At 50.0% G+C, this 16,677-nt stretch overlaps 2 protein-coding genes across 5 annotated transcripts in view; one reads left to right on the forward strand and one right to left on the reverse strand.

Annotated features, from left to right (window-relative positions):
* The window catches only part of IL17RA (interleukin 17 receptor A), a 30,412-nt gene extending 18,973 nt beyond the window's left edge, over positions 1-11,439 (forward strand). For 3 of the 4 annotated variants that reach the window (XM_081129289.1, XM_081129292.1, XM_081129291.1), the window contains 5 exons: positions 121-196; positions 887-901; positions 1,160-1,261; positions 3,480-3,521; positions 4,093-11,439. In XM_081129289.1, the coding sequence (XP_080985415.1) occupies positions 121-196; positions 887-901; positions 1,160-1,261; positions 3,480-3,521; positions 4,093-5,573 (1,716 nt within the window). In that variant the 3' untranslated portion in view covers positions 5,574-11,439. The remainder of the gene's footprint in view (positions 1-120; positions 197-886; positions 902-1,159; positions 1,262-3,479; positions 3,522-4,092) is intronic. The other variant, XM_081129290.1, reaches the window with a different exon arrangement.
* A 328-nt stretch (positions 11,440-11,767) lies between these two features.
* Positions 11,768-16,028, reverse strand: TMEM121B (transmembrane protein 121B). Its single transcript, XM_081129293.1, has one exon. It carries the CDS (start codon positions 16,004-16,006, stop codon positions 14,267-14,269), a length of 1,740 nt encoding a protein of 579 aa, XP_080985419.1. The 5' UTR covers positions 16,007-16,028; the 3' UTR covers positions 11,768-14,266.
* Between the last annotated feature and the right edge of the window lie 649 nt (positions 16,029-16,677).

Here is a 16,677-nt window from a genome sequence, read left to right on the forward strand (position 1 = left end):
TGAGATACTGGAGAGTCAGCCAGAATCCATTACTATTCTGTCAGGAAAGTGTTGGTGGGAGCCCTGTGTCTTCCAGCCTCTCAGAGTCCCTCTCTTCCCTGCCCTTCTCTGGTCTCACAGATCCAGCCCTTCTTTAGCAGCTGTCTGAATGACTGCCTTAGACACTCCGCGACTGCCTTCTGCCCAAAAATTCCAGGTAGGAAGCAGATAGCTGTCCTGGAACATACTTGCAATGAGAATGGATGAAGGTCAACAGCTTGAGCTGAACCCTGACCTGGTTCTAAGAGTGGAGGCAGAGTTTAACTTGGAGTTATTCAGGCTTGTGGTACAGGGCTATAATAGAGAGACACTATCCTGGTTGGACTCCTGACTGCCTTGTATTAGCTATGTAGCCTTGGGCAAAGTACTTAATCTTTCTGATCCTCAGCTTTTGTGACTGTCATAGAGTTATATACCATGTACAGAACAAAATCTTCATAAGTTGTGAACCATAGTACCAAGAAGTAGAGACTCCCTCCCCCAGATTCATAGATGAAGAAACTGAGGCACAGAGATATGTAACTTGTCCAAGACCATACACAAAGGAAATGGCAGAGCGTGTTCAGAAGCTATCTGCAGCCTAACTTGTGGCTACAGTCAAAATTGAGCAAAAAGCAACAGGTGTTGCACTGGACTAGATGCAAACCCCAGCCTCCCAAGTGAGGGCTGGGGCATCACTTAGTAGACCAGAAACTCAGGTGTTTCATGTAGATGGTTTCATCAAGTTTAACCTGTATCTAAACTGGTTGCATAGGGCCATGGTCATTAGCAGGCTCTCGGTGGATATCAGTGATGGTTTTGTGATTATTATTAATAATTAAAATATTATTTCCCTTTGTTCTCATAGCAGACCGGATTGCAGGTAAGGCCACTGCTTCTTCCCATAGTGTGCTGTAGGAGGCCCAAAGGGACATTTCCTCAGTGCCCCCATGAGAAGTCCCTGATTGAGCCTGGTGCGGAGCCAGGCACACAAGGCTGCCCAGGGGTGGGTGAGATCACCAGCATGTCATGGTGCAGGCTGGAGAGGCTAGCCTAGGGGCTGGGTGTCAGGGCTGGGGACCTCAGGGATGGTATAACAGGCCTCCCAGCCACATCACTCATGCTGTTCTACTCGCCACAGAGTACGTACCCCTGTGGGTATATGGGTTCATCGCGGGTATCTCCATTCTGCTGGTGGGCTGTGTCATCCTGCTGATCCTCTGCATGACCTGGAGGCTATCTGGTAAGGGGCAGACACTGTGGCATGGGTCCTGGGGTTTTCCCTTTGCTCCTTTCTTTCTTCCCATGTCCCCCTTCCCACTACAGTCTCTGTAAGGCTGTGCTCAGAAGGCACCCTTCAATCTCAAATTTGTACAGATGTCGCCTCTGTTATCAAGAACTCAGAGCCTGCAGTAAGGCTGACCTGGCTTTGCTCAAATACCAACTCCATCACTTAAAACCTGGGAAAAGTACTTAATTCTCTGAGCCTCAGGTTCCTCTTTTGTAAAATGGAAATCATAATGATGCCCACATCATCAAACAATTATAAAGATTACATGATATAATGCATATGGATTCTTAGCATAGGGTATGGCACATATATGCTTATTACATGTTAGCCACAATTATATTTATTGCTACTAAAGTTAATATTAAAATGAACATGTTGGGGCCCTGGCCGAGTAGCTCATTTGGTTATAGCATCATCCCGATACACCAAGGTTGCAGGTTCAATCCCTGGTCAGGACAAATACAAGAATCAGTGACTGTATAAATGAGTAGAACAACAAATCTCTCTCTCTCTCTCTCTCTCTCTCTCTCTCTCTCTCTCCCTCTCTCTCCCTCCCTCTCCCCCTCTCCCCCCTCCCTCCCCCTCCCCTTCCTCTCTCCCTCTCCTTCTCCTCCCTCTCTTCCCCCTCTTCCTCTCTCTAAAACCAATCAATCAATATATTTTTTTTAAAAATCAACAGGTTGGAAAGAACTAGAGTGGAGTTTCTCTGCATCAGACATGATTAGCCAGGCAGATGGAGCATCCTGATCAACCCCCAGACTTGTACCCCTGAGGTCAGGGAGAGTGGCATGATAAGGGACAGCATGATATGATAGGGAAAGCTCTGGGGACCCAGAGCACAGGGCTGTGCACCCTAGCTCTGCCTCACTGGTTTGCAGTCATAGGCAAGTTGCTTAATAAACTGTAGATTTAGTTGCCTTTTCTGGAAAATAGAGTCATAACGCTGTGGTGAGGATTAAATAATATAGCAGGGAAGGTGCTTGTTGGTGGGTGTTAATAAATATTGGTTCCCCCTCCATGCTGCAGCCCTCTCTGGCCAGGTTCTAAATGAGAGAACGTGGGTTTTCAGGTTAGGGGGCTCAGCCTTTCCCTGCCCCTCCACAACCCTGGAATCCATTGATCTGGGAGGCTGTTTCCACACTTACAAGGCTCGTCAGGATTAGGTATTTAATCAGTATTAATTATTGTGTGATGGGAAGAACACCAAACCAGGCACCAGAAGACCTATGGAGAGTGTCCTCCATAGGATTACTGGCAGAGTCAAATGAGTTAATGTCTCTGAAAGTGCCTTATAAACTGTCAAACTCTGTATAGATGCCCGGGAGGCTTCCTGTTTCATTTCTACTTTTGCATTTCTGACCTTTCCTGAAGTGCCCACACAGACAGAAGGGAAAGACAGGAAAGAAACTTCATTATTTGACTGTCTTTTGACAGTTCTGGGAAGAGGCCCAAAGAGTAGAGATCGAAATGAAGGCTCTAAGGGTCTTCCTTGACCATCTGCAGGTTCTCTTTCTCTCATCTATGTTACCAAGGAGTTGACTCCTGCACTCTTTCCTTCATTGCATCTCTGAGGGGGGGAATTGCTCAAGTATGTTGATTTCCCTTCCTCACCTCAAAAATAAAAGGAGAAAATGTAAATGCACCTGGTGGAGGCTTCTTCTGAAGATGTATTATAAGATTTATGTTTCCCCCAAGGACACCTCTGAGGAAGGGCTTTTCCTCAAGTCTCCTTGGGGGTGGCCAAACTATGGGAAGGGGACAACTAGGACTGTAATGAGGTACCTCAGTCACCATTCCAGGGGTTCCAACTGTGTCCGTGCCAAAGAATACTTGTGACCACAGCTGACTGAGTATGTATGATGTGCTGGACACATAAACAATCTCATTTAATCCCCCACCACACCCATTTTACAGAGGAAGAAACTGAGTTTCTGAGGTGTTAATAATAACTTACCCAGCTTGTCATGGCTGACCGAGATTCACGTCTAAGCAACTCCACATGGCATAATCTCTCTGCAAAGGCCCAGAAGCATCAAATAACCCTTGCCTCTGGTGCCCTCCCTTATCAGTTGCCCTTTGTCAGGGGTGGAGCAGCACTCCTATCAGACGCATCTGTGAGCTAGTCCCTATTTATCTTCCAAAATAGCTACTCTGATGTTTTTCATTTCAGGGTCTCATCATGAAAAATATGGCAATGACACCATAGACACAGGTCAGTATTTCCTGGTGTGGTTATACTGGGTTTGGTGTGTGTTTATTTTTAAAGATGTGATGGAGGGTTCTCCTGAGATAATGGGTGGGTCACCTTCTGCAGTTTAACTCCTGAATCCTTTCAGGAGACCTCACTTTTAGAGGATCCGCCTGCTACACCTCCAAAGAGGGCACCTTAAATGGCAAGGCTGGGTAACGTTTTTTAAATCACTTGGGCAAGCAAAGGAAATAAGGTACCAACCATATTTAGTGAAAAGAGGTCATCCTTGTTTCCTAGGCAGACCTTTGTACCTTTTTTTTTCTTTTTAATGAAGTATATAGGCTAAAGGCCAGATAGAAATGTGAGAGAAAGATTCTTTTTCCCAGAAGGCACCAGACTGATTTTTTTTTTTTTTATTTAGCCAAAACGGGTAAAACAGTAACATTTGGCTTATTCTAAGGCCCCAGTTGCGTTTCTTAGGCTAGGGAGCCAAGCTCTGCCTGGTCTGGATCCCTCTCCTTGGCCTGTGGTGTGAGGGTCAGCACAAACACACACCTGAACCTGTGGGCTTGGCTTGCCTTGTTTCCCCCAGATGTCCTGCCCACCACTGGCGTGATGCCCCCACCCCTGAAGCCCAGGAAGGTCTGGATTGTCTACTCCGCCGACCACCCCCTCTATGTGGATGTGGTCCTAAAGTTTGCCCAGTTCCTGCTCACTGTCTGTGGCACTGAAGTGGCCCTCGACCTGCTAGAGGAGCAGGTCATTTCAGAGATGGGGGTCATGACCTGGGTGGGCCGCCAGAAGCAGGAGATGATAGAGAGCAATTCCAAGATCATTATCCTGTGCTCCCGAGGTACCCGGGCCAAGTGGCAGGCCATTCTTGGCTGGGAGGAGCCTGCCATCCAGCTTCGATGTGACCACCAGAAGCTTGCTGGGGACCTTTTCACAGCAGCCATGAACATGATCCTCCCAGATTTCAGGAAGCCAGCCTGCTTTGGCACCTACATTGTCTGCTACTTCAGTGACATCAGCAGTGAGAATGATATCCCCGACCTCTTCAACATCACTTCCAGGTACCCACTCATGGACAGATTGGAGGAGGTTTACTTCCGGATTCAGGACCTGGAGATGTTTGAACCTGGCCGGATGCACCGCGTTGGGGAGCTCACAGGGAAGAACTACTTGCAGAGTCCCAGTGGCTGGCAGCTCAAGGAAGCTGTGGAGAGGTTCCGGGCGTGGCAGGCTCAGTTTCCTGATTGGTTTGAGCGTGAGAACCTCTACTCAGCAGATGACCAGGACCTACCATCCCTGGGTGAAGAGGTGTCTGAAGAGCCACTGCTGTCACCCAGAAGAGGGATTGTCAAGCAGAAGCCCCTGGTGCAGGTGCCTGCCACTGAGGGCCACCTGGTGGTGGAGCTGTTCACCGCTGAGGAAGGCAGAGGAGTGGCCAGGCTGCAATCTCAGCTTCAGTTCCAGAGGCAGGTGGTGGCCCAAACCCTTCAAACCGTGGTGCTCCCCCTGGAGGCAGTCCCTCCTGCTCAGGCCATGGAACCTGTCCCTCCTGTTGTTAGGAGCGCAGCTAGTCTGTTAGCCGTTGTGGAAGGAGATGAGGCCTGCCCACTGCTGGAGGGCTGTGACCCTCAGCAGAACTCAGAGGACCTACCTCTCTGCAGCACCCCAATGGCATCGCCAGACCACCTCCTAGAGGAAGAAAGGGAACAGCTCGAAGGCTTGATGCTCTCGCTCTTCCAACAAAGTCTGAGCTACCAGACTCCAGAGGGGTGGGAGAGACCAGCAGTAGCCCTCAAATACTCATACACACCCTATGGGGAGGGGCAGCGGGAGTCAGTGCAGTCTGACCAGGGCTACATCTCCAGGAGCTCCCCACAACCGCCTGATGGACTGGTGGAAATGGAGGAAGACGAAGCAAAGCAGGACCTAGGAAAGTTGGCCAAGCAACTCCCCGCTGAGGCTCTGGAAAGCCTGAGAAGCCTCCAGCAACAGCTTTTCTTCCAAGAGCTTCAGAAGAACTCTGGCTGGGACAGTATGGAGCCAGAGAGGCCAGTCACATAGGGCCTCCCAGAACCAGAGCATTGAGAGAAGGGAATGTACACATATCTGTATATGTATATATATTCATGTGTGAAATGATACCTTTAAAATTTAGACATCTTGATTTTGATGCCTAGACATCCCTCTTAATTTTTCTTTTTAGAACCACCTAATTATCTTTCGTCCCCACAAAAATCTATAGCCCATTCCCAGGAGCTATTGGCAGTGCCCTTGAGTCTCCATTATTCATTTATTCAGCATTCATTTTGTACCTACTATGTGCCAGGCATCTGAGATACAAGGATAAATTGCACCTATCATTGGCCCTGATCACTAAGAAAATTAACATGTAGTGAGAGATTAGCAAATAGAGGATGGTCATGCAGGACTTAAAGGCTGAACAGAGGCCTGCCCAGGGCTATGAAAACACACAGAAGGAGCACCTGGCCCAGGGAGAAATCCTGGAGTGGGTGATGTTTGAGCTGAAGGAGAGGCTAGTTTCCTGGGCCAAGAGATTGTGGTTGGAGAAGGCACCAGTCCCTGGAATAGTAAGGGCTGGGAGGTGAGTGGGAGCCAGGCCCATCAGCAAACTGCAGATTGAGCCTGGAGAGCAAGGAAGGAGACATGAGAGAGGTGGTGGAGAGTTATCCAGAGCCCAGGCTGGGAGTTGGGACATCAGCCTAAAGGTCTGGGACTCCTTGGATATGATTAGCTGTTGCCCTGCAGAAGAGGAGGCTGAGGGCCAAACATACCTGGAAGCCACCTCAGATCATTTTGGAAGAGACAGGATAGACAACTGTGATATGAAACTGAATAGCATTTATCAGGGAGGAAAGTCTGAAGCCCTGAGCTCCCGGAGCTATAACAAAGGCTGCTTCAGGGGCTGCTGGCTGGGAGCCCTCAGCTCCACACTGGGGTCCAACAGCAAAATGAATTATGAGATATGGAGTGTCCATAGCAGGGTGGGAGTGGAAGGGCAGTGAGGTTCTGGGCAGGCCTGTTGTGGGGAGAGGAAAGTGTGCCACTCTGTTCTTAAAGGTCTGAGGTTCTAAGACAATATTTGAGGAGAAATGCTAAGGCTCAGAGTTTGAAGTTTTTCCCAGAATAGCACACTGGAAAGCTGTCTGCCCGTCATAGCAGCCTGAACAAACTAAGAGAGAAAAGGCACTGAGCCCTCCCAGCTTCCTGAGTTCCATCTCTTCAGTAATCCTGGAGGTGGACATCATTGTGTCCAGATGCCCACCAAGCTCTGTGAATAAGCACTTACTGAATGTCCTGAATCAGAGTGTGGAATACCGTGGTGGATTCTTCCCTTGCTGGAGTCAGGGCTCTACGTGGCAGCAGAATGGCCCAATCAGTGTAGTCCTGGTGTCCAGAAACACTTCCATTTGGATTGTGTTCCCCACAAACCTTGGATATGATTAGCTGTTGCCCTGCAGAAGAGGAGGCCTAGCTTTGTTGGCCTTTGAGGCCAGGTGTCTTCAATTGGCATTGTCCACTATGACCCCTTTATGTCCAAGACTGCTGCTTTTTTTTTTTTTTTGCTTTTTTTTTGTTTTTGTTTTTTTCCTAACAGCTTAATTATTGAGCTATAATTCACATGCCATACAATTCACAATTGACCCTGTGCAGTTCAGTGGTTTTTAGGAGTTCAGCAATCAACATAATCAATTTTACAACATTTTCTTACCCTCAAAAGAAACGCAGCAGCCATTAATCATCACCCCTAAACCCTCTAACCATCCTGTCCCTAGGCAACCACTAATCTTTCTGTCTGGATTTGCCTGTTGTCAGTGTCATATATAATGGAATCATAAAGTTCCCCAGGCTTCTTGAATCTCTTTAATGCCATTCCTTTGTTGTTTCCACATTCCTTCTGCCTTCCCTAGGGCCCCCAAATCTCATACTAGTCACCATAGTGCTAGAAATTCTGAGTGTGGTGTTTGCTGTCAGCCAAATACCAAGAACTTCAAGAGCCCCTCCAAGAACAGATGTCCTCCAAGCTATGACTCTGTGGCCCTGCTCCTAAATAGACTGCAGCAGAGGTGGGTCAGGGTGGGCAGAAGGACCCAAAGCCAACATGTGACCAAAACATGCAAGGGAGCAGCTGCCTGTGACTGCTGTCCAGTGCAAGCCTCTGAACTCCAGGTGGATTTCCATAAGTTTTTCCTGCCTGCCTTCTTGATCCTACTTAGGGGGTGGGGAAAGGCATGATTAGATGGCAGGCAATCTGGACATAGCTTGATTTAGTGCTGCTTACACTGATTTTAAACCAGTTTCTCTTTCTGCCTGGGAAGGCCATCAGCTGTGATTCAGTTTTGAGGGAGTTTGTTCACTTAAACATTCAGTCGTTTGAGCTGGAATCTCTGAATGCCAGGCTATGATGGATTTCATTTATTTCCTGCTGTTCTTTTGAGTATTAAATAAGGCATAAGGGAGAAGAGAAGAAGCTGTACTATGGGCAGTTTTCGTTCTGTGGCCTTTAGGCTCTACAGTTGGTATTCTCCTTCCCAAATTAAGTCAGGGGAGAGCCAGCTCTGTTCTGCTCCAGCACCTCCTGAGAAGACCTGCCAGTGAAGGGCCACAAGGCACAGTCTGCTCCAGGCTCTACAAGACAGTGGGGGCCCAAGTATGCTTGGACTCAGAGTAAAATGCAGAGCTGGCATTCCAGCCCTGGCCCTGGGCCTCAAGTCAGGTGTGTTGGAGAGTTTCCCTAAAAGAAGGCTGAAGACAGTTAACACGAAGTTGGGCCTCTGGCTCTGCTGCTTGCCAGCTGAGTGACTTAAATCAAGATGTCTTCCTTAAGCCTGTCAACCAATGATCATTGGTGCCAATTCAATAGCAACAGGAATCCTCAATTTGGGGTGTGGTGAAGAAGAAACTTGATTCAGTGCAAAACAGCTCAATTATGGTACAGCACAGCTGTGAAAACAGCACAGTTGTGAGGCAGCCCTGGGACCAGGTGGCCCCCAGGGCTGACTGGGGCCAGACCCCTCTCAGGCCAGACAGCTCTGCTCTGTGCAGGTCTGCTTTGTGCTCTGCTGCTCTGCTCTTGTCTCTAAAATGGGCACAGTGGGCCCAGCTGGCGTGGCTCAGCGGTTGAGCATTGATCTATGATCCAGGAGATCGAGGTTCAATTCCGTCAAGGCTCATGCCTGGGTGTCGGGCTTGATCCCCAGCAGGGGGCATGCAGGAGGGATGCCGATCAATGACTGTCTCTCATTGGTGTTGTTATCTCTCCCTCTCCCTCTCACTGAAATCAATAAAAATATTTTTTTAAAAATAAAATGGGCACAGTGGGAATTCCTACCTCACAGAGGCTTTGTGAGAAGTGATGAAATATACATGTGAAGCACTTTGAGGTGGTGTCCTACACCCAGGAAGCACTCGACACACAGTGGCCATACCTCAGTCAAGGTTTCCACACCTCCCGCACTGCTGCCTCGGTAAGGAGCCCAGAGACTTCCTGAGGTTTCTACATGATGCTGGGTCAGCAGTTTCTGAAACCAGGGTACTGTTTACCTTTCCTCTTGCTACTGCTTTCTTCATCAAATGTTTGCCTCTTCAGATTATAAAAGTAATGTATGTTCCAATACTTGGCATATATTAAGAGCTCAATAAATGTGTTTTCTGAGTGAATATGCTCATTTTGGGAAAACAGAAACAATATAGATTATATGTTATAGAAGAATATAAAATAAAGCAACTGCCCCAGACAATAGGTATAGGCTATGAAGTTGTGGTGCCCTACTGCTTTCTACCAGATGGGACCCTTGTTAGATGCCTGCTTCCCACTCAGTGCTCCCAACATCACTCCTAAATGGCTTCTAGGTCCATCTATCTTTTGTCCTCTCCCCAGCTCTCCATGCCCTACTTCCTCTCCCAGATCTTGGTACTGGGACCACACTCTCATCCTGTCCATCCTGTTACGGGAGGCAGGGCACCCTGTTGAGCCAGCTTGCCTGTTAGGAACATGAAGTCCCCTCTCATGATTTGAAGGATGCCAAGAAATCTTGTCCAATATGCCTTCTCTCCATCCAGGTACCTAGATTCCTTTACTAGGAGTAATGGGCCCTTAGGTTATTAACACTTCAGTATAAATTAGTTTACCAGATCCTTTCTGAATAGAAATAGTGCCCTGAGAGGACAAGAGAAAGGAGAAAGGGAGGCAAAATTGGCTGGCCCCCACTTTTGCCTGTACACTGATACGGTGTCTTGCTAGGTATCTTTTTGTTTGTTTGTTTGTTTGTTTGTTTTTTTGAGAACCATCAATGCGTTGTGTCCCATGGGCACCTCAACCAGGGACCAAACCCCCAAACTAGGTATGTGCCCTGACGGGAATTGAACCCACAATCTTTTAATGCATGGGATGGTGCTCCAACCGAGTCACCCGGCTAGTGCTCTCCAATTGTCTTTTGCTCAAAGCCCCTTCCATGGCACTCAAACAGAATATGAAAATCATCCCCTGCTTTTTAGCCAGAACTGCACAGCTTCAATGAAGGATAAGTTCGGCCTGTTAACAGCTAAAGTCAAGGCTGCCTGGGGTTCAGATTTTGGAAGTAGACACACCTGGGTTCAGATCTGTATTCCCTGACTAGGGTGTGGCATTCAGCAAGCTTCTCTGTCTTTCTGGACCTCAGGAAAATGAAAACAAAGCTAACTTGATGTGACTGTGAGAATAAAATAAGCCAATGTGCATCAAGGGCCTGACACAATCAAGCGCAACATATATTTGCACGCTCCTTTTTAGAGCCAGAACAGCAATATCAGGTTCAACCCTCAGGCAAGGCCCAAGTGTGGTCCTAGCACTGTCTATTCATAACTAGACCACACCTGTAATTCTTCACTTTTCACAAAGTACCTTCATATATGCTCCAGCCCTAGCCAGTTTGGCTCAGTGGTTAGAGCGTTGACCCACAGACTGAAGGGTACCGGGTTCGGTTTCAGTCAAGGGCTTGCACCTCAGTTGCAGGCTCTATCACCAGCCTGGTCGGGGTGTGTGCGGGAGACAACCAATCGATGTCTCTCACAGTGATGTCTCTCTCCCCCACTCTCTCTGAAAAGCAATAGAAAAACTATCCTCGGCTGAGGATGAAATATATATATACATATACATACGTGCTCCAGCTGACCTAAATTGATGAGAACTGGCATGCTTAACTATGAGAAATGTATGAATATTTATAACATGCTTATTCAAACTAATCATTTTTACATCTAGATTTAGGAAGAAATGAAGGTATGGCCTTAGGTTGTTCAGTAATTATTTCCTGTGTAAATTTTATCCCCTCATGGTTATAAATGTCTTGAGGAAAAGGACCATTTTTGCACATGTCACCTCATTTAATTCTTACCACAGTCTTGTGAGGTAGGTAATACTGCTCCTCTTTTATAAGTGATGAAAACGTTCCAGGACAGGTGAGGACCCAAAGCCACAGCAAGTTCGAGGCAAAGAAAGCTTATGACCAGGCTCTGACCATGCTGTAACTTTGCAATGGCCAAAAGCATCGTAGGGCAACAACACAGAATAGTTTGAAAAGTGCTGGCTGTCTCTGTACTAAAGAAAAACTATAATTGTACTTTCATTCAGACTCAGTGTTCTGTCTTAGACTTCACAGTCCCCTTTGTGTTAAAAAATAATAAAACTCCCCCCAAAGTGACTTTGTTCTCATTCATACATAAGGGTTCATGCTTCTGAAGGGGAAAGAGTAATAGAGGAGGGCAGGGTATTTAAAAATTAGTTCTCAACTTATATGCATATATGCATAACCTACGGACACAGACAATGGTATGGGGAAGGACTGGGGGTGGGGTGGATGCAGGGTGGAGGGGATCAATGGGAGAAAAGGGGGGACATCTGTAATACTTTCAATAATAAAGATACATTTTTTTAAAAAATTCTCAGTCTTTCCCCCTTTGGTAAATTATTTTTAGAAAGAAATGAGAGAGAAGGTTCTGGGTGGCTGGGGAAATCACTTTCAGGCTACATCTAAGTTAATTCTGCCTACAGAAAACCTGGCTAGACACCCACCAGGTCAAGGCCAAAGCCACAGTCTCCCTGAGTAGCATGCCACTGTCTAGAAGGAAATAGCCAAGGTATAGTCATAATGTTAACACAAATATATAAAATGGTGACAGATGTCACAGTGACATTTAAGAATTTAGTAAGGAAACCAGGACAGGAAAGATCTTAAAACACCACACAGGAAGCTTGTCACAAGTCAAGTTTTTTATTTTCAGAACAGAGGCTGGTTTTATTTTTAAAAAGAGAAAGGGGAAAAAACATAAATGCTAGTGAGGTGCCACTTTCCCTCTTCCAGGCTTTAACTCTTTCACAAAAATACATGAAATCAGAGTCAGGGCATGTTATATCAGAACAGCCTTTAGAGGGGGTCTAGTCCAACCCCTTTTTAAAACATAAATAAGGAGTCAGTGGCTCAGAGCGAGGACATGCTTACTTGCTCAAATGTTAGAAGCAGGCAGTCTGGATTCTGAACCTGGGTTCCTGGCTCTGAACTCTGCTTCTGGCATCAGCCTTAGGAAACAGTGCACTCCTCTTTATCTGAACCATGGCGAACATCTCCACTTTGACCCCCACATTACAGATGCCCCTAGAAGGCAAGGAAAATGAAGCTTTAGGGGTCATCTCTTCTTGAGAATGGAGCAAGGAAAGTAAGTAAAAGGACTCAGGGAAACACACCAGAAAGAAAGAAGGGACTCACCCCTGAACACAAGGTTGGCTGCCGGGGGGGGGGGGCGGCAGACAAAATTACCAGAATTGGCCTGTTTGCCATCAGTTTCTCGATGTACCTAGCAAAGTGGCAGCTCATGGGAACCTATCACAGCCTCCCACCAGAAAACCCAACAGCACTGAGAGATTTTACAGTCAGTCACTCAGTGGGGAGAACGCCAAACAGTAAAAAGGGGGTGGGGCAGGGGGCCAGCCAGGAGCTGGCACATAGCTCAGATGCAGTTTTTTCAGTCACTGAGATTAGGTAGCAGAGAAACAGCAAAGCTGAAGGAAGGATGTGGAAAGAGGGAGCAGCTATTGGGTCTGGGCCCCAGAACTCTGAGCACATGGAATTCAAAGGGAAAAAAAGAGGAGTCAGTATGGGAAGGAGAAAAGGTAGGGAAAAAAGCAATTAGCTGCAAAATCCAACCAGCTTATGTTGGACCTGGTAGGGTGAGGAACTGGAAGCATGACAGTGCATTGAGTGTAAATATCTTTCCTCCCTTGTTCCCCACTGTGAGAGTATCTGGTTAAGCCATAAGCTCCTGTGTCTCTGACTACATAGGTGCCTTTTGCCAACAAGCCCCCAAGAAGTTGGGAAAGAGAGGCCCCAAGCGAAAAACTGAAGCCTAGAAAGCAAAAGTGAGTGACAGTCAAAACTACAATCCATGACTTTTCTGGTCCTTTGTCCAGGGTTTATTACATCACACAAAACTTCCCAAGCATAAGAAGGAGAAAGGGGAAACAAAAATTCTTACCATTTCATTCCCCCTCCCATCACACTGTGGGGTGAAGAAGAATGTTTCCTGGTTCTTGTTCCCAATTGTATTCTTACCTCCCCTAAAAATACTTGTCCTACCTCCAAGATTCCAAGAGTGATGCCCACATCAAGACTATTAGTGGGAGACACCTGGATGTCCTTTCTCATCAACCTCAACAAGAGAAATACCAGAGAGGAAGGCTGGGCAGCAATAGTTTTGACCACCCTGCTCCATGAAGCCTGCCTTTTCCCTGGAGATTCTCTTAACCAAAGCAAAGGGCAAAGGTCACCACCACCACTTCTGGTCTACACAAAACTTCCTAGAGTGAGGACAAGTGGGCCCATGGGAGACCCTACTTCACATCTATCTAGGAACCCCACCAAAGTTGTTCTGAATCAAGATCTGACCCAGCCAGCAACAAACCTCAGGAAGAGCTATGGGTGCATAGGGAGGGAGAGAGAAGGGAAAGCCAATAGCTGATACTCTACAGACCCTGTGATAACCTTAACACCAAACCCCACCTGGATCCAGTGACCATGCTGAATGCAAATTCCAGGTATTTTGTCTATTTTTTGCAAGCAGCATTAGTGTAGGATGCAATAGAAATCAAAAGCATGGAGGTAAAAACACTCATTCACCCAAGAAAGGGTACAGTTTGGTCCTTAGAGGATGAACCCTCTCAACCTCTCCTCCCCATAAACTGAGAAGAGAGGAATAGGAGTAAGGAAGATCCTGGGTGAGCTTCTTTCTTGAAAAAGAGAAACTGGCCAGCTCCCAGGAGCCCAGGTCTCTCTGGGAATTCATGGCCACAAATTTAGGTAGGAACAAGGAGGGTGGTGGTATGTATAGTGGGGAGGACAGGGCCTCCCCACATCTCCTACTGATTGCAAGGTGCCACAGGGTGGACACAAGAAAACAACATTACATATACATAGAGACATAGACTTTGCATCTACCATTTGGAAGAAATCCAAAAGACACATTGGGGGACAGTAGATTCTGAGTCAATTTCAAGGCATGGGACAATGGTCACTGACCACAGCCTAAAAGAACCTGGCACTTCTAAGCAAGACGGAAGGCCCAAGGACACACTAGCCTGTAGCCCTATTAACAGTTACCTCTTCTAAACAAAACTCAATATAATCTGGGTGAAAGAAGATCAGAGAACAAGGGAAATGAGGTCTCTTAACCGAAAAAGCAAGCCCCCTCTCCCAGAATTCCCCTCAATTCTGGGAGGCCACAGCTAGGGTGTTGACATAGCCATGGGCCCCCCCCTCATTCTCGGAGATACAGTGACTCAGTTGGGAGCCTCCCTGAGGCGGTGGTGGAGGTGGCAGTGGAGGCGGGGCAGACGGCGGAGCGCTATAGCCCACTCTGGCTCGACTAGAAGAAGCCTGACTCCCAGGGTCCCAACAGCCTTCTAGGGCCTCCAGACCACGGCATCCGAGGAAGAAGAGGTTCTTGAGCATGAAAATGGAGAGGGGCTGCTGGTAGCTCACCACGAGGAGGCAGCGCAGCGCCAGTAAGGGCACGTCCACCAGGCAGCCGCCCAGCAGACGCAAAAGGCGGCTGCAGCTGCCGGGCCCCGACGGCTGGCCCCAGGACAGAGCTGCAGCTGCAGCGGCCGCCGCATTGAGCTCGTACAGCCACAGCACGGGCGAGGAGAGGGTGAGGAAGTAGACTGCGATGAGCAGGTAGCGCAGGTGTGCGGGGAGTGGCACGTGGCCTTCCAGCATCAGCTCCACCAGGGTGAAGCTGTCGAGCAGATCTAGACACGTGCCTAGGAAGCAGCCGGCGGCGCGGTGCTGCTGCGGCTGCAGGACCAGGGGGCCCGTTGAGCCCGGGGGAGTGCCCGCCTCGCTGATGGCCCGCACCAAGCTGTAGAGCAGAGGCACCGACAGCGCCATGGTAAGGCGGAAGCCTGTGGTGCCGAAGGGCGCGCGCAGCTCGACGAGGTCCAGGATGGACGTGCCTAGGATGAGCACCACCTTGGGCGTGAAGGCGATGGAATAGATGAGCCAGGCCAGGTAGGCGAAGGCGAACTCGCCCACCGCCGCGGCTGCCCCTGGACCTCCGGCGCCCCCGCGGCCGCCGCGCGCCTTGGCCGCGGCTGCAGCCCCCGTGGAGGCGGCGGACAGGTGCAGGGATGGTGCAGCAGGGTGGTGGTGCTGGTGGTGGCTCGCAGTACCGCCCTGGCGGCCCCGGCTGTTCTTGGCAAAGAAGATGGCCCAGCCAACCACCACCACCAAGTCGGTGGCAATCCAGGAGCACCAGTACAGGTCGGTGACAGCGATGAGGTACAGGTCTAGCAGCCCTCCCTGCGCCAGCAGCAGCACCACGGACAGCGCCTGGTAGCCCCAACGGCCCCCGGCACTGGGGGCGCAGCCGCAGCTGTGGCGCCTACCTCTGCGGTCTGGCAGGGCCCGACGGCCACGCCAGCAGCAGCACGAACAGCAGGAGGCGCTGCCGCCGGCCCCTGCGCCACCCGCAACCCCAGCCGAGCGGGCCCCGGGCCCCCCAATACCCCCGGCGGCACCCCCACTGAAGTCCGCCGCTGTCATGCTGCAGGAGTAGGTGGGCGTGGAGGAGGGGGTGGCAGCCGAGGAGGAGAAAGCCACGCGCGCAGCTGGGTCAGTGTCTGGGGCACCTCCCTGAGCCAGGGGCCCCGGGACGCCGGCAGCGGCGGGAACCAGCGGCTTGCTGATACTGACGCTCTCGCCGTCGTCGTCCTCCCGCTCCGGACTGGTGCTGCCCGGGGAGCCCCCGCCCCCGCCGCATCTGCCACCGCCTTCCCCCCGGCTGGGACTAGCGCTGGTGCTGGTGCTGCTGTCGCCCGAGCCTCTCCTGCCACTGGGGGAACCCCCCCGCAGGAAGAGGGGCTGGGCCCAGGCGGCGACTGGGAGTGGCGGGAAGGAGCCGGATGAGGACGAGACCGAGCGCGGGTGGCGGAGAGCTGGGTGCATTGTCCTCCAGGGACCCGCCAGCTGTTCCCGCCCGCCAACCCCAGGCCGGCGAGGCAGGCCGAGGGCCGGCGGGCCAGCCACCGCCTCCTCCCAGCTGCTGGAGTCGTACCTGTTCGGGCAGCAGCGAGATCTGGCCTGGAGCGGGCTGGCTGGGAGCTTGGGAGGCTACAAGCTGAAACCGCTGCGGCGACGGCGTCGACGGTGGGTGCTGCGGAGCGGGGGAAGCCCAGGCACAGAGGAAAGGGAGCTGACTGCGGGGAAACCAGGACTGGATTCAAGAGGGGGGAGTAGGAGGAGAGACTAGAGGAGAGAGCATGGCTCTGTGCACCAGCTGGAAGAAAACGGGGAGGGAGAGTTGTTGGAGTGGGAAGCACTGTGGGCCAGGAGGATAAGAGGGGAGGAGGAGGTAGCTGTCACAAGAAGGAGAGACGGGGAGGTGGGGGGATCCGTGCTGGGAGAACCTGAAGGGAGCATAGGATTCCTAGGGAAGTCTCTTCCAGGCCCCACCAGCGGAACCCCTGAGCATTAGGGTTAGTGACCACATGGTCTTGGTCTCAGTATAGACCATACCTCCCAGCACTAGGCTGAGGTGACAGGTTCAGGCCTCTGTTCCCAGTCAGCAGTTTCTTTTGCAGGCATTTGGGCAGCTTTGGCCTCTGTTTAGTGTCCTT

The sequence above is a fragment of the Miniopterus schreibersii genome (assembly GCF_964146895.1).
Source record: "Miniopterus schreibersii genome assembly, chromosome: 2".
Lineage (NCBI taxonomy): Eukaryota > Metazoa > Chordata > Mammalia > Chiroptera > Miniopteridae > Miniopterus > Miniopterus schreibersii.